The 22,579-nt window shown below is 57.0% G+C and overlaps 1 protein-coding gene across 1 annotated transcript in view; it reads left to right on the forward strand.

Moving 5' to 3' along the window:
• The first annotated feature begins 6,856 nt into the window (after window positions 1–6,856).
• Window positions 6,857–22,579, forward strand: part of NRXN2 (neurexin 2) — a 96,925-nt gene continuing 81,202 nt past the window's right edge. The window contains exons 1-2 of the mRNA XM_046644030.1: window positions 6,857–7,589; window positions 18,522–18,539. Of these exons, the coding sequence (XP_046499986.1) occupies window positions 6,857–7,589; window positions 18,522–18,539 (751 nt within the window). The remainder of the gene's footprint in view (window positions 7,590–18,521; window positions 18,540–22,579) is intronic.

Below are 22,579 nucleotides of genomic sequence, written 5' to 3' on the forward strand. Positions count from 1 at the left end.
AAGAACCTGCAACTAAGATATACAACTATGTACAGGAGGGGTTTGGGAGATAAAGCAGACAAAAAAAAAAAGATTGGCAACGGTTTTTGCCCCGGGGCCCAATTTTAAAAAAAAAAAAAAAAAAAGAAAGCCCCCCGTAAATGGCAGCTATTTTCACCATCATTATCATAACCTTCCACACACGCACACACACGCACACACCTGTCATGTATACCTTTTGGAACATTCCCAGGCACCTCATGCTTACTCACAAGGCTGCCCCTGGAAACCATCTGGCCCCTCTGCATTGCTGGGGTGCACCCACCCAGGCTGGCACCCCCCAGCTGTGAACGGCACAGGGCTGGGCTCAGGGATGAGCTCGCCCCTCCCACGGCTTACCCCCAAGCTCCTCGGCACCTGGGCTCCGGCCCCCACTCCGCCGAGTCATTCAACCTCACCTCGGTCCCCAGCCCGCCCATCTCCTCAGCCCCACACACGTAGCAACAGCCTCATCACGCACACCTCGGGCTGCCCCCTTGTGTGCCCAGCCCCTTCACGCTTCTCTCCGTGTCTGAAGAGACCTGTGCAGGGGGACCCGCGCACACACCTCTCCCTCCCAGCCTGTGCTCCCTCCAGTCTTCAGACCCATTTAGTCCCTTCTCTCACCTTCCCAGGCTGGAGGAGGCATCCAGCAGAGTGAAGGAGGGCCCCGGGTGCGAAATCTGAGTCCCAGCTCCCCTACTGACAAGCTCGGTGACCTTGTTGTGGGGGCCCTTCTCCTCACTGAGTGTCAATTTCCCCATCTGCAAAACAGGGCGGTGATAAGACCTGCCTCGCTCCCTTCTCTCATCAGGCCCTGGTGAGAATCAAGAGAACATGAGACATGGAATTTGCAAACTGTAAAATGCTGAGATGAGAGTTTTAAAAGTAATCATTAGGGGCCAGCCTGGTGGCACAGCAGTTAACTTCACACATTCCTCTTCGGCGGCCCGGGGTTCGCTGGTTCGGATCCTGGGTGTGGACATGGCACCACTTGACAAGCCATGCTGTGGAAGGCGTCCCACATATACAGTAGAGGAAGATGGGCATGGATGTTAGCTCAGGGCCAGTCTTCCTCAGCAAAAAGAGGAGGATTGGCAGCAGTTAGCTCAGGGCTAATCTTCCTCAAAAAAAAAAAAAGTCATTAACACAACACATACTTTAGTCCATCCCAGGCACTGTTAAAAGTACTTTACATATATTAACTCTTAATTTTGACAACACTACTATTATCTCTCTTTTACGCATAAGGAAACTGAGGCCCGGAGAAGCTAAGTAACTTGCCCAAGGTCACACAGTGAGAAAGGAGTAGAGCTGCATTTGAACCCAGGCTCCAGAATCAGTGCCTCTAATCACTGCACGGTCTCGTTTTCGCCCACTGCTGAGGTGTGGCTGGACGTGGACACGTCGGAGGTCTTCCTGGTCTCTTCTCAGTCATCAGAGCTGGAAGGAGGGAGCAGGAAGGGGAGGTGGGAACTGTCTGCAGCCCACTGATGTAACCTGAGATTTTAGGGAGGAGAGGGGACCGTCCAAAAGACACATTCGGAGACTGAAAGAGACCTCAGGGCTCAAGTAGTTTGACGACCGCCTCCCATATGATTCAAGAGCCCCCTCCTGAGCCTCGCCAAGCAGGAGTCATCCTGCCTCAGCTCGCACACCTCCACAGACGGGGAACTCACCACCCCCCCAGAGGCAGCCTACTCCACTGTTGGGTGCTTTGCATTGCCAGCAAGTTTCTTTTTAGCTCGAGCCAAAATCTCCCTCCTCATAACACGCACTTCTCCCACCTGTCCATGGGCTGCCTTCTGGGGCCACCAGAATGTGTGTAAACCCGGCTCTTCCTCCCTGGCGCCCGGGGGAGGCCCCTGCTGTCACACTCCCAGCTGGCATGAGAGGGAGCCGGCGTGAGGAGAGGAGAGCCAGAGAGAGGCTGGAAGTGTGTGTGTGTGTGTGTGAGTGCGGTGTAGATGCGGCCAGAGAGGGGGCAGAGTGGATGCTGGGAGAAGGCCCCTGGCCAGGGGTTATGCCAGGGCTGGTGCAGACTGTCTCACCCTGGAGGTCGCATCTACTCGCTCAGTTGTACTGGTGGTATGGGGGCTGAGGCCTTTGGTCAGGTGGGAAGGCCCAGGTCTGGAATAGCGGGTATAGTGGGAAGCATCTAGAATGGAAGGCCAGTGACCTTGGTTTTACTCTTGCTCTGCTGTGTGGCTCTGGGTCAGTCACTGCCCCTCTCTGGGACTCAGTTTCCACCTCAGAAAAACTGAGAAGGGTGCACTCCATGGGCTCTGAGGTCTGCATCTTTTAGTCCCAGGGGCAGACTCAGACTCTGGGTGGCCTGCAGAGTGGCCCCTGTGAAGGCCAGATCGGAGAAGGGTGGGCTCTGAGCCTGACACTGCCCTGTGGCCTGTGGACACTGCAGGGTAGAAGGAAGGCCCTGGATGTTGGAGCCTGCAGACCCCTTACCTGCACGTGCACGTGGGCAAATGAAGTCATCATTCTAAGCTCGGGGTCCTTGTTTGTAAGCCTGGGGCAACAAAATTACCTGCCAGAACTGGAGGGCCAAATAAGACAATGCACAGGGTGGCCCAGCCTGGCACCTGACACACAGCAAATTGCAGCCCAGATGCCACAGTGGCACTGGCCTGGCTGTGGGAAGATGAGGAGGAGTCTGTCAGCCGCTGTGGACCTAGAAAGAGTCTGTGGGGGACGATTCAGTGGGGATGAGAGTGGGCTGAGGTCCTGAGAGCAGCGAGTCACCCCAACCCAAACCCCCGCCAGCTCCCATCACCACTGGCTCGAGACTGCAGAGTCCATCTGTGGGTAGGGGGTGCTAGGGGGCTGACTGGGTACAGAATCCCAGGTTACAAGGAAAGGTCCATTCCCCAGGGGAGCAGTAGCACCGGGCCAGCAGTGGCCAGCAGTGTGCACTGCACTGACATCAGTCAGCAGGCGGCATATCCCAGGGCTGCTCCGGCCAGTGTCCCTGCACTGGCAGTGGGCAAAAGTGGGAGAAGAAGAGTGGGTGTTGGGGAGCAGTGCCTGACACTATGGGTGCGGGGGGCTTCTACTGAACTGCAGGAGCCCAGGGGAGGGGCCACAGCCTTGCACAACTCCAGGGGACACTGTTTACTCGATGTCGTTGTGCAAGGCAATGGCCCTGGCCCTTGGGGAGGAGATCTGAGACCGGACAGCCTGACTGAGTACCAGGAGCTGAGGTCGGACAGAGCATCCTAGGTTAGCAAGAAGCCCCTGTATCCTGAGAGGAAGGATGAGTTGGAGGGTGGCTCAGCTGAAGCTTGGTCCTGGGGTCGGGGAGGCTGAGGGAAGGAAAGGGAGTGGTGAAGGGCAGCAGGTTTCCTGGGACTGGATGGTGGGGTGGGGTGGGGTGGGGTGAAAGGACCCAGGTGTCTGCTTAACTCGTACTCCTCTTGGGGCTGTCTCTGCCTCACAAGCCTGAAGCTGCCCCAAGGATTTCTGGGTCCCTGGAGAGAGGACCTAGGGAGGGCTTGGGCTTCCTCCTGGCCAGCCCTGCAGCCCCTGTGGCCCGATGCTGAGCCAGGCTGGCCTGTGCTGCAGAGCTGTGGGCTGTGGGGAGAATGAGTAATGAGCCTTGAGGGGCCTCAGGCCCAGCCGCTGCCCTCGCCCCTCCCCAGAGGCACCGCAGAAGGCCAGCCTCTGCCCCCACAGCCGGCTCACAGGCGCGTGCCTGCGCCCAGCCCCCCCTCCCTTCCCACACTCTCCCTCCACATCCTGGCACACACAGACCGGTGGAGTCACCCACTTTGCCGCTGCCACCCCCTGTTCCCCAACCAGGTAACATTCCTTCTGGCTCTGAGGACCAGGCATCTGCCTCCCAGCCTCTGGAGGCCTCCCCACCATCCTTCACTGTATCTGTCCAACTTCCTGACCGAGGGAGACCCTGCCCCTAGGCTTTTTCAGCAAGAACCCCTCTGCCATCTCCCTAGAGGGTGGGGGATGTGAGGATGACAGAGGGACTCGGGTGGGGGCTGGGGCAGGGGAACTCATGCCCTCCCTCTCCCCAGCTGAGGGGCGAGTGGACAGCAGCAAGAAATCCTATTCCCTCTGCCAGCGGAAATCGATAGCTAATTAATTCCCTCCCCAAAATAGTGTCCGGAGGTGGGGGTGGGGGCCAGGAGAGAGGCAGAGAGAGGCTAGGCCAGACCCCAGCAGGGGAGGGAGAGGGGACGTCACTCTTCTGGCCACCAGGGCTGTGCTTCTTCTGGGGGTCTCTGGCTGTCCCTTCTGGAGAAGAGAGAGAGTTTGGTCTTTCCCTCCTCTAGGCCTGAGGGTCCCCCTCCCCTGCCCTGGGCTGGGGTGGGGGTGCATGTGTGTGGGGGTAAGGGCGTCAATCAGGCTGGGAGCAGGTGCTGCATTTAATTTGATTGGCTAATTAGCCCGCGCATGTTAATTATCCCCATTACCCAATGAGGAAAGGCAGTGGCAAAGCTATATATAACCCACAGTGTTTGGACGAGGAGGGGGCTGCCTGCCTGGATTGCCTCCCCCCCTCCTGGGAAGGGGCAGCCCTTGCAGGGGCCCTGGGGCAGGACACTTGAGTCCCCCGTTGGAGTCTACAGGATCGGGGGGCAGCAGTCAGAAGGAGCCAGATGGAAGGTCCCGCGATCTGGGCTTTGGGGTCTCTTGGAGAGGGGCCCCCAAACACTACTGCCAGCTTCCTGAGGGTTCTCTGCCCCATCTTCCTTCTGCACCCATGTCACTCCAACCATCCCTCCCCCCATGACTCTCTGCTCACCCCCTTGGGTTTTTTTTTTTTAGATTTTTATTATTTTTTTCTTTTTCTCCCCAAAGCCTCATGGTACATAGTTGTGTATTTCTGGTGGTGGGTCCTTCTGGTTGTGGCATGTGGAACACCAACTCAGCATGGCTTGATGAGTGGTGCCATGTCCTCGCCCAGGATTCCAACCGGTGAAACCCTGGGCTGCCGAAGCGGAGCGCGTTAACTTAACCACTCGGCCACGGGGCCAGCCCCCAACCCCTTGGTTTTTTAGGCGGCTCCTAGCTTTCTCTCTCCTTTCATACCCCAGCTTCCTCCCACATAGGAAGGAACCACACCCCTCCAACCTTCTCCCTCTCCAAGTCATGCCTCTTCTCTTCTTTTGGTCTCCACTTCTCCGAGTGACACCTGTGGCTGTCCTGCCCTTTGACTCCTTTGTGGAGATGCCGGAGTCCGACAGATGTGGATCTAAATCCCAGTTCCCCTATGACTGGCTGTGTGACCTTGGGCAAGTCCCTAGCCTTCTCTGTGTGGGCTTCCCCAGTGGTTAAAGGGAATAATGGGACTTTGCAGATTGGTTAAGTAAAATGACATCTGTAAAAATGCCCAGCATCCAGGGCCTTGACAAATGCCGTTTGAATTTGGATTTTAATTTTCTCTATCTTCTCTTTCCTTTTCTCCCCATCAGGCCACCTTTCTCCTCTGTTACTCTTCCATCTCTGTCACTTTTCATGTGATTCCTTTCCTTCCTCTCCTTTCTCTTCCATCTTTCTCAGTCTTTTCCTAAACTCGGGCCCCTCCCTGCTTCTCTCCCAGGCTTCTCTCCCCACCTCTTTGCCTTCCTCCCTCCCCAAAATAAAATCAATGCAATATTCAGGAGGGTTGTTGGATATAAATAATTACGACTCGGAGTTTAACGAGATGCAAATTCCCCTCCCCGGCGTGGAGTATAAATTGCTCTCTGACAGCCCGTTACAAGGGTAATCATTTCAGAAAGGCAATTTTATGCAAATAAGCCTGCCTGCCTCCTGGTGGCTCCCCCAGCCCTGGATGGGGAGGGGGTGGAACTGAGGGGTGAAGAGAACCCAAGTACTGGGACCAAGTCTGAGGACGAGGACTGGGAGCTGGAGGTGGAGGGTGACAGACATTTAGGTTCAGGAAGGATCTGGGCTGGCGAGCAGTGGGGTTGGGGCCCGGGAAGGGGTGAGTGTGTTTTGGGGGGAACTGGAGACGTAGAACCAGATGCCTGTGTCCTTGCATGGCTGGAGAGGGCTTGAGGCCTGGACGCCTGGGTCCAGACTGGCTTCTCTCCTTTTTGCCTCCTTCCCAGCCGGGTTACCCAGTGATGCCATTGACGAATTGGCATTTAATTAATTCCAATGAATTATTTAGCAACTTCATTATCCAGCATCAGGAGCCGATGAGAGAGAGCTGTGGCTGGGGTAGGAGCCACGCAGAGGTTGGGTGGCTCAGAGAGGAAGGGGCTGGGGTCACCCGCTGGAGAACCTGTAGGTCTCACCCACGGGAGCTGGCCCTGGTGCTGACGGGAGGCAAGGGTGAGGGCATCTGGGTTGGGCTCCTACAAGATTCTAAGCAAGGTGTTACCTCCTCCTCTGTCCACATCTCACACCAGTAATGCCCCTGGTGAGTGCCATCTCTCCCCAAGTGTTGGGCCCCCAGTACTCCCGTCCATGGTGGTGTCTCTTGCCCAGGTCAGGGCCCGCTCCTCAAGTCCTAAGGTAAAACAACTGGGCGCCTGCTGGTGCAATGGGGGCGCCAGACACCGACGGCTTCCCCTCCTCTGAGCCCCTCTTTAACCCTTTCCTTTCTGTTTCCCCGCAGGCCTCCCTCCCCCATCTTCCGTCGGAGCCCGCAGCGGGGGAGGGGCGCCTCCGCCGCCCGGGGAAGCCGGCACCTGGGCCTCTGAGCGCCTCTCCCCGTGGCCAGGCCCATGGCACTGTGAGCCGGCGAGGGAGCCCCGCTCGGCGCGGGGGGCGCCCGGCCCCCTCCCCGCCCCATGCGCCCGCGGCTCTGAAGCCTGAGCGGGGCCGGGGGCCGGGCGGGGCCGGGTCCGCCGGAGGCATGGCGCCCGAGAGCCGGTGGCGGCCGCCGTCGCCGCCGCTGTTGCTGCTGCTGCTGCTGCTGACGCTGGCGGCGGGCGCGGGCGGCCTGGAGTTCGGCGGCGGCCCGGGGCAGTGGGCTCGCTACGCGCGCTGGGCGGGCGCGGCGAGCAGCGGCGAGCTCAGCTTCAGCCTGCGCACCAACGCCACGCGCGCGCTGCTGCTCTACCTGGACGACGGCGGCGACTGCGACTTCCTGGAGCTGCTGCTGGTGGACGGGCGCCTGCGGCTGCGCTTCACGCTCTCGTGCGCCGAACCGGCCACGCTGCAGCTGGACACGCCGGTGGCCGACGACCGCTGGCACATGGTGCTGCTGACCCGCGACGCGCGCCGCACGGCGCTGGCGGTGGACGGCGAGGCCCGGGCCGCCGAGGTGCGCTCGAAGCGGCGCGAGATGCAGGTGGCCAGCGACCTGTTCGTGGGCGGCATCCCGCCCGACGTGCGCCTCTCGGCGCTCACGCTCAGCACCGTCAAGTACGAGCCGCCCTTCCGCGGCCTCCTGGCCAACCTGAAGCTGGGCGAGCGGCCCCCCGCGCTGCTGGGCAGCCAGGGTCTGCGCGGCGCCGCCGCCGACCCGCTGTGCGCGCCCGCGCGCAACCCCTGCGCCAACGGCGGCCTCTGCACGGTTCTGGCCCCCGGCGAGGTGGGCTGCGACTGCAGCCACACGGGCTTCGGCGGCAAGTTCTGCAGCGAAGGTGAGCCCGAGGGAGCGGCCGCAGGGCGCATGGGCGCGGGCGTGCGGGGCGGGGTGCCCCCGGGGACGGTGAGGGCGAGTGTCCGGGGTCTGGGCCTGCGGGGGCACCTGCGGCCCGCGGCTCGGGCGCGAGGGCCTGTGAGAGATTGCACCGGCGCGGGGGGTTGCGAGGCATGTCCCTGTGAAGGCGTGTGGGCACTCCTGTCGCGAGGAGAGGGCGCGGGAGGTTAGCCAGGGAGCGCGGGAGCCGCCGGGGGAGGCGGACGGTGAACCCTATGTGGGCGTGGCCAGCGTGCATCCGGTGTGGGCGTGGCCAGCGTGCATCCTGTGTGGGTGTGGCCAGTGTGGGTCCTGTGGCGGCCTGTGGGTACTGTAAGAGGATGCGAGAGGAAGAGGGTCCGGCGCTTCAGGGCGTGTGGGTCGGGTGGGTGAGGTGAGGCGGGTTGCCCCTGAAGGCTTGCGGACGGGATCGGTGTGGGCGGGGCCAATGAAGGCGGTGGGTGGAGCCTTGTGGGCGGGGCCTGTGAGGGCTCTGGATGTGCTGTGAGGCCGGTGTGGGCGGGGCTCGAGGGTTCCCGGAGGGCTGTGGGCGGGGCCGGTGTGGGCGGGACCTATGAGGGCAGGGGGCGTGGTCGCCGGGGTGGGCGGGGCCCGCGCTGCCGACCCCACTCTATGAGAGTTGATCCGTGAAGGGCGGGCGGCGCGGCTGGTGAGGCCCGACGGGGCGGCCGGACGAGGGCCCGGGCGTGAGGAGAAGGGCACGACGACGCGGGCGAGGGCGGGCGAGGGCGAGTGGGGCTTGGAGTCTGTGACTGCACGCCCTGGAGGGCGGGAACTGAGGGTTTCTCACCACAGCGAGGGCAAAGAGCGAAGGAGGCACGAGGGGGAGGCTGGTTGAGCTTCTCAGGCCCGTGACTAGCATTTGACGGTCTCCACGAGGGCACACACGTGGCCGGGCGTCTCTTCCGGGTCGGAGACGGGGGCGGCGGCTTCTGTTTCAAACATCGGAGCCCTTGTGGGCGTGGGATCTGGCAGGGAGACCAGCGGGCCGGGCAGGGGTTGGCAGGACCTCGGACTCTGGGATTGGATGTGGAACAGGGGCTCGACAGGGAGGTTGAAGGCAGGGAGAGGCTCGGCCAGCTCCCCAGGTGCGAGGGGCAGAGACTGGTGAAGTGAGGGTCAAGGTTGCGGGTGGTGCCAGGCTGGAGCGTGCTGTGGTTTTCATGGGGATGGGAGGAGGGACCTTAGGCACCTGTGTCCTTTGGTCTGGCTGAGGAGTGGGGGAGGGGTTCCCCATCAGTTCGAGGGGTGGGGCACGTGCATCTCCTTCATCCCTGGTCTGTGGCAGTTGCTCTCTCAGCAGATGCGGGCACAGACATGCATCCCTTTCCTCCAGTACCTGGAGAGGCTGTGGGCCACTTAGCAGTCGTGTGTGTGTCTGCCTTCCAAGAGGTTGAGTCTTTTGGGGAGTGTGTGCATGTGCAGGTGTGTGCCCACAAACTAGTGCAGCCCTGGGGCTGTTTTGGGGATGGAGGTCCTTGAGGCTGTGAGCATGTGGACAGCCATGGGAGGAGCCGTCTGCAGGTGTGGCCCTGGGTTTGGGAAGTCTGTACTTGGCACAGTATTTTGGTTGTGTATCTGTAGTTGTGGTAGAGGAATACATCAGGAAGGGTCTGGGATTGCTTCTGTGGGTTTATTTGTACAAGATGGTGGGATGTATTAAGTTAATCTGGTGCCTTCTCGCCTTTTCTCCAGAGAGTTCAGGTGTTCCCTACACTGGGAAATTGTGTGTGTGTGTGTCTGCATGCACAGGGCCGTGAGTCTGGCAGTGCGCATGTGATGTGCGAGTGGGTCTGTTTGAATAGTAGTGCTTACAGATGGAAGTCCAGTGCCTAGTAAGAAGAGCGAGTGGTACACAGTGTAAGGGTGTGTGCGCATGTGTAGGCAGCCAGGTGCATGTGTTTTAAATGTGAGACCTCAGTAACACACCCAGACTCTGTACGGAATCTGTCCTTCCATGATCTTTAACTAGATTCTCTGGTCCCTATGACCCCTCCCTTCCAAGCCTTCCTAAGAAAATAGGATGAACCACCCTTCTAACTTGATGGAAGGGAAATCTGAGCTACAGAGAGATTACAGTAATTGGTCCGTGGTCTCACTGTGGCAGAATTGGGCCTGGTTGTATGAAAAATGCAGGCAGGGGCTCTCTGGTCAACCTGAGTGCTTGTATCCATTCCCTGAAAGGATTCTTCGGCCAGAGGTTCCCAGTGAGCCAAGCAAAGTGTGTGCTTCCAAACGCAGGTTGTGTGATTGTGTGTCTGAGATGTGTTCAAGTACCTGTGTGTGAGACAGACGGTTGTGTGTATCATAAGGGTGGGCTGGATGTGTATCAGATGATTGTTTGTGTTAGCTGTGTTGGAGCTGTGAGGGGCGGCTGTGCATCTGACGCAATGTGTGTGTGTGTGTGTGTGTGTGTGCCGTATCTCTTGAGAGAGTCGTGCTTTGTCTGTGATAAAAGGGCAGGAATATTCATCTCACTATTTCCTGCACCTAATATAGTACCAGACAGTGGGTGTTTGATAAAGATCTGTTGAATGAATGGAGATATGTTAATAAGTATTTGAGAGAATAAAGGGTTGGGTAAGGCCGTATGTGTATACGGAAATATGTCCGTGTATATTTTCAGATATACGCTGTGGGCGGGCATGGGAGTTGTCCACACCAATTGCATCTGGAGATGACAGGCACAGTGACAGCCCTGCTGACTTCCCTCCCCACCCGTGACCTCATTCCCTCTCCTTATATTTGTTCTTTATTTTGTGGGCAGCTTTTGTAATATCCTGTGCTCATTACACTTCTTCTAGTACATTCTTATTCAGCCAAGGAAGGAAGGAATGGGCTCCCACTCTTGGGTACTGGGTTTGGAGGAGCAAGACTTTAAAGGGAGGAGGGCTGGCTCCTGATCACTGACGGATCTGGGGACCAGAGGCCCCAGGGCTGCCGAGGCAGTTACATTTACTTCATTATCCGCTTTGAGTGGTTCTCAGCGTTTTCTGAGATTGAGGATTTTGTAAAAAGTCGGTAATTCACAGGACCCTTTCCAAATAGTTATTTTTGTGTCTGTTTATTGTGAAAATAGGTGACTCAAAGCTACTACGAATTCAGGAAAGCTTTTAGGTGACTTTGATGTTACATTTGCCATTGTGGTTAATCGAATCAAATATACATTAGAAAAAATAGTTTTAGCTTTAGATGCAAGATATACAACCTGCCTTCAGATAGTGGGTGTGCGGCTGGATTCGTGGATCCTCTGGAATCCCTCCGCCTTCCTGGGGCTGGGCTTACCCATTGGCTGAGCACCTCCATGTTAGGAAATTTGCTTTATTCCTTTGGGGGTCTGGTCACAGGATTGAAGACAGGGCTATATGAGTCACTGTGTGTGGACCCGCTGCTGATCATCTGCCAAAGCCAGGTTAGGGGAGACTGAGATTTTGCAGGGGTTTGCATGTGAACCCTTCCTCATGTCACTCGTGTGTAGGGAAAAGTGATCAAGGGTGAAGGGTGTGCAGGTGTGTGTCAGAGACCCCGAGTGGAGTGCGGCACAGATGTATGGAATGGAGTATCAGGTGTGTCCCTCGCTTGGGAGAGAAACATGAAACTAGTGGGAACGCGTGTGCTGGCAGAGAGGTAGACATGTGTCTCGTGTGCGTGTTTTATAAGTTTGTTGGTGATTTAGTTCCGCAGGTGGGTATCAAGGTCTCCTTTGTGACAGGCCTTGTGATGGGGGCTGAAGGGGAGTCAGAGATCAATAAGACACTGCTCCGGGAGTTGACTGCTTAATTGGGGGAGCAGATAAAAAGCAGTCCAGTGTGTGGTTAAGAGCACAGATTCCGGGACTGGCCCGGTGGCGCAGCGGTTAAGTTCGCACATTCTGGTTCTTGGCGGCCCGGGGTTTGCCGGTTCGGATCCTGAATGCGGACATGGCACCGCTTGGTGAAAGCCATGCTGTGGTAGGTGTTTCACGTATAAAGTAGAGGAAGATGGGCACGGATGTTAGCTCAGGGCCAGTCTTCCTCAGCAAAAAAAAGAAAAAAAAAAGAGCACAGATTCTGCAGCCAGGCTGCCTGGGCAGTGACCTTGGACTCCAGTGCTCTCTGCCCTGGTTTCCTTATCTGTCAAATGGGTATAATCGTAGTACCTATCTTACAGAGTTGTTGTGAGAAGTAGCTAATTCGTGTGAAATGCTTAGAACAGTGCCGAGCCCGTAGAAAATGCTCCATCAATAAGAGGAAAGGAACAACACAAAATAGTGTGGTAAAGACCCAAAGAGATGCGACGAGGCAGTGTCATTTCGTGATTAAACTGCAGACTCCTGGGGCTGAGATCTGGGTTTAAATCTGACTTCTCTGCTCCCTCGGCCTGTGGCATCAGAGGAGTGCCTCCCCTGCACACTGATTTCTCTTTCCCTGTCAAGCGGGGCTGAGCCTGCATACCTCCCAGATTTGTTGTGGGAATTAAATGAGTGTCTGGTATGTCAGCGGTGAGTAAATGGGAGTCACTGTGACAAGCAGAGTGCTCTTAGGGTTCTGGGGAAGAGGAGAGTTTACAGTTGGGGGATCGGTGATAACAGGTGTGCTATCTAAGACTGGCCTCGAGCATTGATTAGTAAGCTCGGTTTGGGGCAGGTCACTCCAAGCAGAGGAACTGGTAGGCACCAGGGCCTGGAAGGTGAGAAATGTCCATCATATCTGTAGACGGGCACCAGAGAGGGAGTAAATAGTAGAAGCTAAAACAGGAGCGGTGGGTTGAGGCCAGATCTTGGAGTTTTGAGTTAAACCATTCAAGCTGCATTTATTGGATGCTGACTGTATACAAAGCATTGACAAATGGAGCCACAAAAGAATATGGAGCGGGTATATGGATAAGAAGAGCTGTATTTCTGAAGCTGGGAGTGGGGTGCAGAACGGATTACAGGGGGCAGAGTTACGCGGTGGAGAAATCAGCTGAGAGAGTTCAGGAAAGAGACGTTGAGGGTTGTCTTGGGGAGTGGCGAGGAAGGGCGGCGGCAGCTGTGGTGGCAGGAGAAGCAGCTGTGGCTGAGGCTGAAGTTGCAGACCTCTGCGCCTTGCATGTGGAGGGGGCGGGGAGGGCGCAGAGATGATGGGGTTTCAGGTTTGCACTGGGGTGGAGAGAGGCTGGCGGAGGGGCGCAAGGAAAGTGGGGAAGCAGGGCGGGCGCAGGCGTGGGCCACAGCCCCTGGGCGTGTGGGTTGTGCTGTCCCTTGGTGTTCCTGGACAGAGGCGTCCGGGCAGTTGGGAATGTGGGACCAGGGCTTTGAGTTGCAGACGGAGCTGCAGATGGAGACGTGGAAGGCACGTGCATGGAGAGAGAGTATTTGAAGCTCTGGGATCAGATGAGGCGGCCAAGGAGAAGGGGAAGAGACTTCAGAAGAACGGACAGTTGGGACGAGGATGGAGAGGAGCGGCCGCAGACGTGGTGAGGGAGCAGTTAGAACAAAAAGGGAATCGGCTCACGCAGTCCAGGAAGGAGAGCGTGCAGCCTCACAGCTAGTGAGCATTTGCTGGGTGCCTGGGATGTTTTATCTCATTTAAGCCTCGTGACCACGGCACAGGATGGAAGAGCTGGATCTGAACCCCGAGCTGGCTCCAGGGCTGTCGTCCCCCTCCTTTCTCCGTGCTGCCTCCGAAAAGGAGAGATGTCTGTGGGCTGCGTCCGTGGATTACCTGTGTTTGGTTTATGGGGGGTACCTAGGGACAGGGTTTCATCAGAAACCAGTAACTACCCCAAATTCCTCGGGCCACAGCTTCCCCCTTAAGCCAGTGTGTGTTGAGGGTGCTCCTGTCTTTGTCGGCCAGCTGTCCCAGCGCTGAGAGGGGGCAGTGCAAATCGATCAGTACCATCCCGGTCTTCTGGAACCCTCCGGGAGGAACTCATTATGCCGTTAAAACACGCAAGTCACCAACATTTAAAGCATTTCCAATGGAAATCTTCCTAAAATATGTTGCACACCTCTCTACCCCTCTAAGCATAATATTTGGAATGTGTTCTCACTTTTTCTGGGTGTCTCAGGATGTCGTGATTCCCCTCAGGTATTGCACCGGTGTGTCACACAGTGGTTCCAACACTGAGGTTTGTCCCTGCCTGAAATAGAAGCCTGGCTGGTGTACTTTTGCGTTTTACATTAACTTCCTCTCATTTTTCCACCTCCGCCCTTAGGAGGAGCTGCCAGGTAGCGACTCATATCCATCTCTCTCTTTCTGTCTGCTTGAACTTGGAAATCAGCGTTCCCAGGCATGTGAGAATTGTATGTCCCTAACAGTAAGTGGATTCCGGGTGGACGTCTGAGAGGCTCTCCTGTGAGAAAATAGCCATTTTCCAAGCATAGCTGTTATGATGTCAGTTTCGGCTGCTCAGAACTTTTTCTTTTCTTTTCTTCTGTTTTCTTCGTTGTCCTTGATAACGAATCTGCTGTAGACGCGAGTTCGTGTTGGGCGAGCAGTTCCATCTGTGCCCTCTGGTGGGGCAGTCAAGGCCTATGCGTGTGGGAGTTCAGTAAACGAGATCACGTATGTGGGATCAGTCTGTCGGCTCTCACATCCATGCCTGCGGTCTTGACACTGTCCGCGGTTGGAAACGGCTCCGAGCAGAATGGGACGGACTGCTCAAGAGAGAGGTCCGGAGAGCGCCGGCCGTAAGGACCTAGAGACGGGATAGATGCTCCCAAGGAAAGCCTCAAATGGCAGAGGGCCTAAGAGCGTGGGTGGCCCGGGTTTGAATCCTGCACTTGCTACTTGCCAGCTGTGTGAACGCGGGCATTTTACTTACTGGCATTTTTCTTCAATGGCCTCCTCTGTAAAATGGAGGTTGTCATGTTCTTGGATGGACTAAATGAGATAATATATGGAAGCCCTTTAAGGTGCCAGGCACTTTTCTAAGTGATCAATAAATGCTACCATGATGATTAACCCTAGTGGTCAGGGAGGGCTTCAAGGAGGAGGTGGAAAGAAAAGGATGGGGTTTTCCCTCCAGGAAAACAGTCTAAATGAGGAGTCCAGGGGATGTGAGTCTAGTGTATCAGGGGCTGGTGAGGAGACCAAGATGGCTGTGCGTTGTGGGAGATGAAATCAGAACTCTGGATTTTCTAGAAGTCAGCTTCTAGAAGTCTTGTCTTCCAGGCCGAATGCAGCCCATTGAAAGCTTTAATGCCAGCAGATTTGGGTTCAGATTTTGATTCTGTCCCTCACCAGCAGTGTGACCTTGGACAAGTTTCTTCCACTTTCTGAGCCTTGGTTTCCCCACCTCTGTAAGGGAGTAGCAGCAGTATCCATGGACGAGGTAGGTGTGGTGAGGAAATGAAACAACGCACGGAGAGAGCCAGGCACATTTGAAGTGCTTGGGATGTGAGAAGTGTTTTTTTTTTTTATCATTCATTCAACAAACATAGGCATGCCTTTTGTGAGCCAGAAACTATGCAAGCAGCTGGATATAGACAGATGACCGAGTCATTGTCCTTGCTCTTGGATATCTCACAGTCCAGCCAGGAAGCAGACATGGAAACACAAAACAATAGAGATCTGAGTAGTGAAATGATAACACAATGTACATAGCAAGAGCTGGCACACACACACACACAAAAGAGATGGCTAGCTCTGCCTGGGGGGTCAGTTCAGAACACAGACGGTGGTATATTGACTTCATCTTCAAGCAAGAGTCGACTTTCTCAGGCAGCTAGAGTGAGAGGAGTGGGGATGGGGAAGGGCGTTTCAGGTTGAAGGAACAGTGTGTGCAGAAACGTGGCACCTTAGGGAAATGGGAAGAAACTGGGTCTGGCCGGAGCCTGGGTTGTTGCAGGAAAGCAGGTTGGAGGGAGCCATGGGCGTGGCCAAACTGCGAATGGACTTTCCTGAGAAGGTGGGGCTTTATCCCGTGGGCACCGGGAAGCCTTGAAGAGTTTTAAGCAGGGTGGTGACTTGGTTGGACCACTTGGCAGTGGTGGACCGTGGATTGCAGGGTCAGAATGCTGGCTGTAGGGGGAGAGCATTTCAGAGGCTTAGTCCTGTTCCAAGGAGAAGCTCTGATGAGCGGCTGGTCTTGGGGCTGTGCCGGGGGTGAGGGAGGGGTTCCTGAGCAGGGAGTGCGGGCAGGAGGAGAGGATTGCCGGGGGAGGGTCATGCGGTCTGTCGTGGGCACCTGGAGGGTGAGAAGCCCAGGAGACACTCTGATGGAGCTTCTCTGAAGGCAGGTGGATGTATGGGTTGAGAGCACGTAAGAGAGGTTTGTACCAGAGCCACTGGAAAGTTCTGAGCGCATATGCATGTGCGTGTGCGTGTGCGCATGTGTGTTGATCACAGCCGTGTTTAGTCAAGTGTGTCTGGCACCTGTGCCAAGAGCGCCAGGCTGGGGATGGGTGGGAAGACCACCCAGGCTCAGGTTATTGCAGAAACCAGGGCTGAGGGGTGGGGGTGTTGGCTGTGATGACTAGGAGCACAGTGACCAAAGTCGCGGGTGATTTTGTGCTCCTCGGCAAATTTCCTTTTCCATCCCAAGGAGGTCGGTAACATCACCGCGCTCATGAAGGTGGCCGTGTGGCTGACGCCTGATGATGCGTACCGAGGGTCTGTGCAGTGCCTGGCATGTGCTAATTAATATGATCTCTGGAGGCTGGCAGACTGTGGGGCACATAGTGGGTCCTCAAGAAGTGTTGGTTGAAAGCAGGGTCTTTGCTAAATGCAGGGAAACAGGCACTTCATTGTAGGGGTGGCGATGTCCATCCAGCGTGGCTTTAGTGGTGGTGTTTGGATGTCAGAGGACAGGTGCGGATGCAGGATGGGCACCTGCGCAAGAGGCGGGGGCTGCAAAGGCAGGTTTGGTAGCCCCTGAGCCACGAAGGTGAGCTGTTGCCGAGGAGGGCGGGGAGAAGAGAGAGGGTGTGGAGGGCGTGGGACTGAGCCTGGGGGGCTGTGATGGCAAGTGAGGGGCGCAGGTGAGTCAGCAGAAAGCAGAGAGCAGCAGAGAAGGAGAGGTCGAGTCTCTGGGCGCCATCTCTCAGAAGCCAGGAGAGGGGAGCCTCTCGACCCGCGTTTGTGGCAGGTGGGAGTACTTTTAGACATACCCACCATGTCGGATCGTCTAGAAAGCACTGCGCCTCCTTGTTTGTGCAGGTGCTGGAGAGATGACTGTGCTGATCCACCAGGGTCTTAACACACTGGGGCCAAAGAGATCCCGACATAGGGCTCCTCGTGAGAGCCCAAGGGGATCCCCCGGGGCCCTTGCTAGCCAACACCCTCTCGCCTCCACCATGAATGTCATGTGATTCAGTTTGTTTAAGAAAATCATTGGATACACAGCTTTTGGGGGATGCAGTTGTCAGAAAAGAGAAGCTGTGTGTTCTATAGAAGTGTGTTTGTAGCACCTGGAGCTACATAGGGGCTTGTGTGTATAGGTTTAGAGAGTGGAAGATAGATAGATCGAAAGAAAAAAAGGGGGCTGCGTTCGTCGCGGGGTGTGTGTTTAGGCATGAGAGGGAGCGTGGGACGGTGGCGGAGGTGTACCCGGCTGATGTTATGTATTAGCTCGCTGTGTGGGTACAATTCTGCATTCCCCCTGCGCGCATGTGTTAGGGGGTGCTATAAGGTAGGATAAATGCCAGCATGTGTTTCTGCAGTAGAGCTAACCCCCTAGGAGCGAGTGAGCAAATAGCACAAAGTGAGGGTGGAGGTAGGAGGAGACGGTGTGAGTGTGTACGGAACAGCTGTTTGTGTATATGTGTGTGTTCCGGCGCCCACAGGTGTGTGTGCGCGAGTGTTCCCCCACTGGGTCTGTGTGTGTGTAGGTTGCGCTGTTTCTCTTGCCGCCTGTTGCTTCCTCTACAGGCCCCTGTAGGTGGGCACGGCAGAAATGCTTGGAGAGTGGGTGCTGGGCCCTCGTACGAAGCAGGCCAGAGCCCAGCGTGCTTGAGGAGTTGTAGTTAAGTTGAAGGAACCGTCTCCATGCTCTCTCCCTTCCTCTTCTCCCTGACCCATTGGTGAGCTCCAGGGCCAGGCCCGGACAGTCTCCAATAAGAGGGCTGTGGCGTGACCTAGGGAGGGCCCAGTCTGGCCCACTGAATTTTGACCCCCTCCCATCACTGAAGCGGCCCCTCTGGCCTTCAGTGCCTTTTGCCTCACCCAGCTATTAAGGAGGCATTTGTCTTAGAATCACAGAACCAGAGCCGAAAGGGCCCTCAGAAGCGATCTAGTCCACCTCTCTCATTTTTGCAGAAAAGGGACTGGGAGCTCAGAGAGGTTAAGCAACTGAGATAGATGGGAATCACACAGCACTTTGAGGCAGAACTGTGTTTTCTGACTGCAGACCAATGACATTTCTCCCCTGGGGGGCTGGGGCTGGGGGCAGTTGGGTCCATGTGTGCAAAGGCTTCAGGTGTGAGCTGTGTGAGAGATTATACGTATCTCTGGATCGATAAGTGCCTATGTGTGTCAGTGTGTCACCGAGCGTGTGTCTCGGGTGAGCCCTGTGTGAGCGTGTCCCCATCTGTCTCGGAGATGCAATGGAGTGCAGGGGAGGAGCGTGCCTGGGGGAGTCAGGCTGACGCTTGACTGCCACTCCTGGCTCTGCCTCCAGTTCTCCATGTGACCTTGAGCGGTCACTTCCCTGCCCTGGGCCTCAGTTGCCTGAAATGTAAGATGAGCCTTGGGTCCTCTTGGACTGTGTGACCCTGGGTGTGAGGCAGTGACTCAGGAAACAGCTCTATCTCTGTCTCATCCCCAGCAGAACCTTCCAGGTTGGGTGACTTCAGGGCCTGGGTGGGTTTGGGGACATCGTTCCCCTTGGAGCCCTGTCCTCGGTACCCTTGCTAACAGCTCTCCTTTTCTCTCTCTCTGCCTCGCCCCTTCCTGAACCTTCTGGCCTGTAGAGGAGCACCCCATGGAAGGTGAGTGATGCCTTTCGGTCACTGGGGTGGCAGGTCTGTCCTGGGGGGGCCTGTGTGAGGGGGTGTCGCTGGCCATCTAAGGGCTCCTCCCCTGCCCACATTTGGGGTCCCTGGGGGAAGGATGTCTGGGGGTCCTCTTGGCTGCCTCAGCCCCACCTTGGCTCGTTCCCTCTTTACTGGTTTGCTGGGGAGAACTGCCAGGTGAGGGCAGGCCCTTCCACTTGCCGATCTCCAGCGGCAGACTTTCTTCTTCCTTTGGGAGGAGAAGGGGAGCGGGGTGGAGAGATGGGGCCAGAGGGTTCTGAAGTGCCCAGAAGTGAGTGAGGAGCTTCGGAAGGCCATGCTGCCAGGGGCTGGGGGCCGTGCTTGGGTGGAATCTGCTCTGCAGTCTGGAGACGCCTTCCTGGGCCAGGGGTGTGGGAGGCTGGCAGCTTCTCTGCTCTGACCGACACTTGCAAGGCCCCTAGCCCCCGTCCTGGGGCTGGTAGCGAGGGGTGGTCTATTTCTTCCTTCCTGAGGCTGAGGGCAGGGCGAGGAGCGTGCCTCTCTTCGGGGTCTCTCTGTCCCTTCTTTCCTTGTCTTCTGCTTCGTTTGCCTTTTCTCTCTCTGATTTTTGTCTTTACCTCTCTTTTTCTCCAGGGCTCTGTCCCGGGACCTCTTTCTTTGTCTCTGTCCTTCCCCAGGCTCTGGCTGGGTTCCCATCCTTCTCTGTCTCGCTTTGGTTTTTCCCGTTTCTTTTCTTCCTCCCGGGGGATTAGATCAGGGAGAGGGAAGACTGAGTGGGGCGGTCCGGGCTTGGAGGCTGGGCTGCAGGTGAACTCACAGGGCCTCCGCGGAGAAGGCAGGCAGTGATCTGGTCACCAAACCTGCCTCACATTCTCTATCTCGAGAAGTTGGAGTGGGGGGGATGCAGGCAGCCCTGGGCTGGGAGCTCCGTGGACCGGGGCCCTGCCCTGGATGCAGGAGTCCTGGGAAAGGAGGAAGGGGCGGGGCTCTTGGCCTGAGTGTGGGGCTGGAATCCATTTTTCCTTGTGGTGTCCAGGGCTTGGCTTTTCTCTCTCGCTGATGTCTCTTTTCCTTGGGTATCCTGAGGTCTCCTGGTCCTGGTGGGCAGGCACCTGTGTGTGTGTGTGTGTGTGTGTGTGTGTGTGTGTGTGTGTATCTGCGTGCACATGTTCATGTAGCTCTGCTCCTCTGTTGTCTGTACTTTTGTGCACATCTGTCCATAGATGCTTGCGTCCATGTGTCTGAGTGTGTGTGGAGGTGTGTGCGCCTCCATCGTCGCGTCCTTGTGACGTGGCCCACATCTCTGTGTGCTCTGTAGGAGTGTCTGCATCTGTGTCTGCATCTGTCCTGTCTGTGTCTGCATCTCTGTGTGTCAGTGTTTACCTCGGCGTGTGCGAGAGAGGGAGTCTGCGTGTCTGGTGGCCGCAGCCTTCTGAGGCCCGCAGATAAGATTTAGTGCTGATGTGACTTTTACTTGCTCTTGATGTCATGTCTCCTCCGGAACAAAGGGAGAGATGGAGGGAGGAAGGGAGAGGGAGAAAACGGTGGAGGAGGGGCTGCCGGGGGAGGAAGGAGAGTGGGTAAGTGGAGGCGGAAAGAGGAAGGACACAAGTGGAGGGAGGGGTATAAAGGAGAGAGCCTGGGAGAGGGGAGCAGCCAGGCCAGGAGAGGAAGGCTGCAGGGGGAGGAGAAGTGAGCTGCGGCTGGAGGGGAGCGAAAAGAGAACAGTTCTTTTCCAAGCAAGTAGGACAGCGGGACAAGAAGGGAAGCTGGGCCTTGGGGACAAGTGGGAATGAGACCTATGGATGCCACCTCGCCATTTCTTGGGAGCACATGGTGGCCGACTGATTTGGATTGAGGCATTGCGTGTGCTTGCGAGTCAGTGGCTGTGCAGGTGTGTGTGTGTCTGTGTGTGTGTGTGTGTGTAAGCACCCAGGGATGTGAGGCATCCATGTGTCTCTCTGTGACAGTCTACTTGTGTGTCTCTCACTCTTGTCCCTTATATCTTCTTCCCTCTTTCGAGGCTGGTCCTCCCTGGGATTTTGGTAGGAGAGTAGGGGATGAGACCGAGAAGGGGGAGGTGGGTTTGGCAGGTAGTGGCTTCACGGGGTGGGCTGGGGGCCTCCTCTTTGGCACTACACTCCGTACTCTGCAGTTCCCCCTTCAGATCTCTGGGTCCTCTGTGCCTCCACCCCCTTTTGCTATCCCTCCATGCTGTGCCTCGGGCCTAGCTTAGTCCCAGGAACCCCGCTTCCTGATCCCCAGCCCTCTGCTGAGCATCTCCTTTTGGGGATTCCGGTTGCTCCGCCCCCTTTCCCCCCAGCTCTTGTAGCAGGGAGAGAAGACCCAGAAGCAGTCAGATAAAGTGCCCTAGGAAAGGACCCTTGGTAATGCCATCCGTCACTGCCAGCCTCTTCTCCAGTGGTGGGAGGAGGGGCTAATGCCACAGGTGGACATGGGGAGTGACATCCTGAGGGCGGCTGGGACATGAGGAGGGAGCAGAGGTTTCAGGGCAGGCGGCGCGCAGGCCTTAAGGAGAGACCCCCGGGCCAGGCTGGGCTGAGCCAGGGGTAGACAGGGCAGGAACCAGCCTCCCCTGCACCAAGATGGCTGGTGCTGTCACGCCTGAGGGAGCTGAGCAGCTGGTTGCCGTGGTGACAGAGGGAGAGTGCGCATGCTAATAAGGCTCGCCGGGAGCTGGGCAGTGGAAGGGTCTTCGAGGGGAGAGATGCCGCTCCCCCCCACCCCAGCAGTGGTATAGGCCTGTGGGGACCAGAGGGTGGGTTCATGGGGCACCCAGCTCCTGGGCCTGGATTTTGGCCAGGAAGAGTTGGATGAGGGGTTAGGGACCTGAGTCTGGGTCCTGGATTTAGGGGGTTTGGAAGAAGATGCTGGTAGTTCTTGGAGAAAGAATTAGTGGGGGGCATTGAGAGGGATAAGGAATAAGACTCAGTCCAAGCGCTTGGGTCCCCTTCTGTTTTGTGGATGAAACCTGTGTCTTTCCAAGAGCTGTTCTGTCCTGAGGCAGCCCTGGGCAGCTGTGGCCCCCTCCCCGACACGGCCGCAGCCCCAGAGGTGGGGAGAGACCAATGCCGCCCGAGAGACGAGAAGGGGACAGGTGAACCATCTGCCCACAGGACCCAGGCCTTTGGCCCTGGCCATGCCCTTCCTGGCCTTCTCCCTGCCTTTTCTCCTGGAAGCCAGGCCTCCTGGCCCCCAGCCTTGTTCCAGAGACACCTGGAGCTCTTTACCCTTGATACTTCCATCCTGGCCTCTGCTTTCCACCCCCAGGGCCCACACCTCATTGCCACAGTGCTGGGATGGTTTCCATGGGTGATGTGGAACTGCAGGGCTGTTCCTTCCCACCCTGTTGGCCAGACAACACTGTGCAGGGAGGCCGAGGGAGGGTTGAGGTTTGGTGGCGCTGGCTGGTCATCTTGGGGAGCCCTGGGGTCTCGGCCCAGCTCGGGGCCTGGTGCTGCCAGCCTCTCGGGGAGAGAGCCATCCTTGGCTGGTGTCCTCAGGGGACTGGGGAACTGGTCCCATGGGCCAAAGTCTCTCCCCCTAAGGCTGAGGAGGCCGTGGGTCAGAGGTCAAGGGGTCAAAGTAACCCTGAGAAAATCCCAGCCGATCTTGCTCTCAGTTTTGGGTACAGGTCTTCCGCTATCCTTTTTCAAAATTCAACTTTCGGGTCATCTCAGAGAGGGCTTGGCTGGAGAAAGAGGGTCCCTAGAGTGATTGTGACCTCTCAGAGAGCTGGGCCCCCTGCCCGTGGGTCTCGGCCATCCTCTTCCGTCCGTGCTGTCTGGGACCACTGGCCCCAGTGTCCCAGCCCTCCTTGTGGAAGGATCCAAGCCCCTCTCTTTACTCCAGCGTTTCCCCTAGATTCTGCTTTCTCAAAACTACCTACTTCTGCTCTAACTTTGTCCTTCTGAGCCCCAGTTCCCTCGTTGAGCCCAGGTGTGCAGGGCGCCGGTTCTCCACACGGAGCCTGTTGGGGGCAGCTGGGAGGACTGGAACAGGACAAAACCACT

The sequence above is a fragment of the Equus quagga genome, chromosome 17 (assembly GCF_021613505.1).
Source record: "Equus quagga isolate Etosha38 chromosome 17, UCLA_HA_Equagga_1.0, whole genome shotgun sequence".
Lineage (NCBI taxonomy): Eukaryota > Metazoa > Chordata > Mammalia > Perissodactyla > Equidae > Equus > Equus quagga.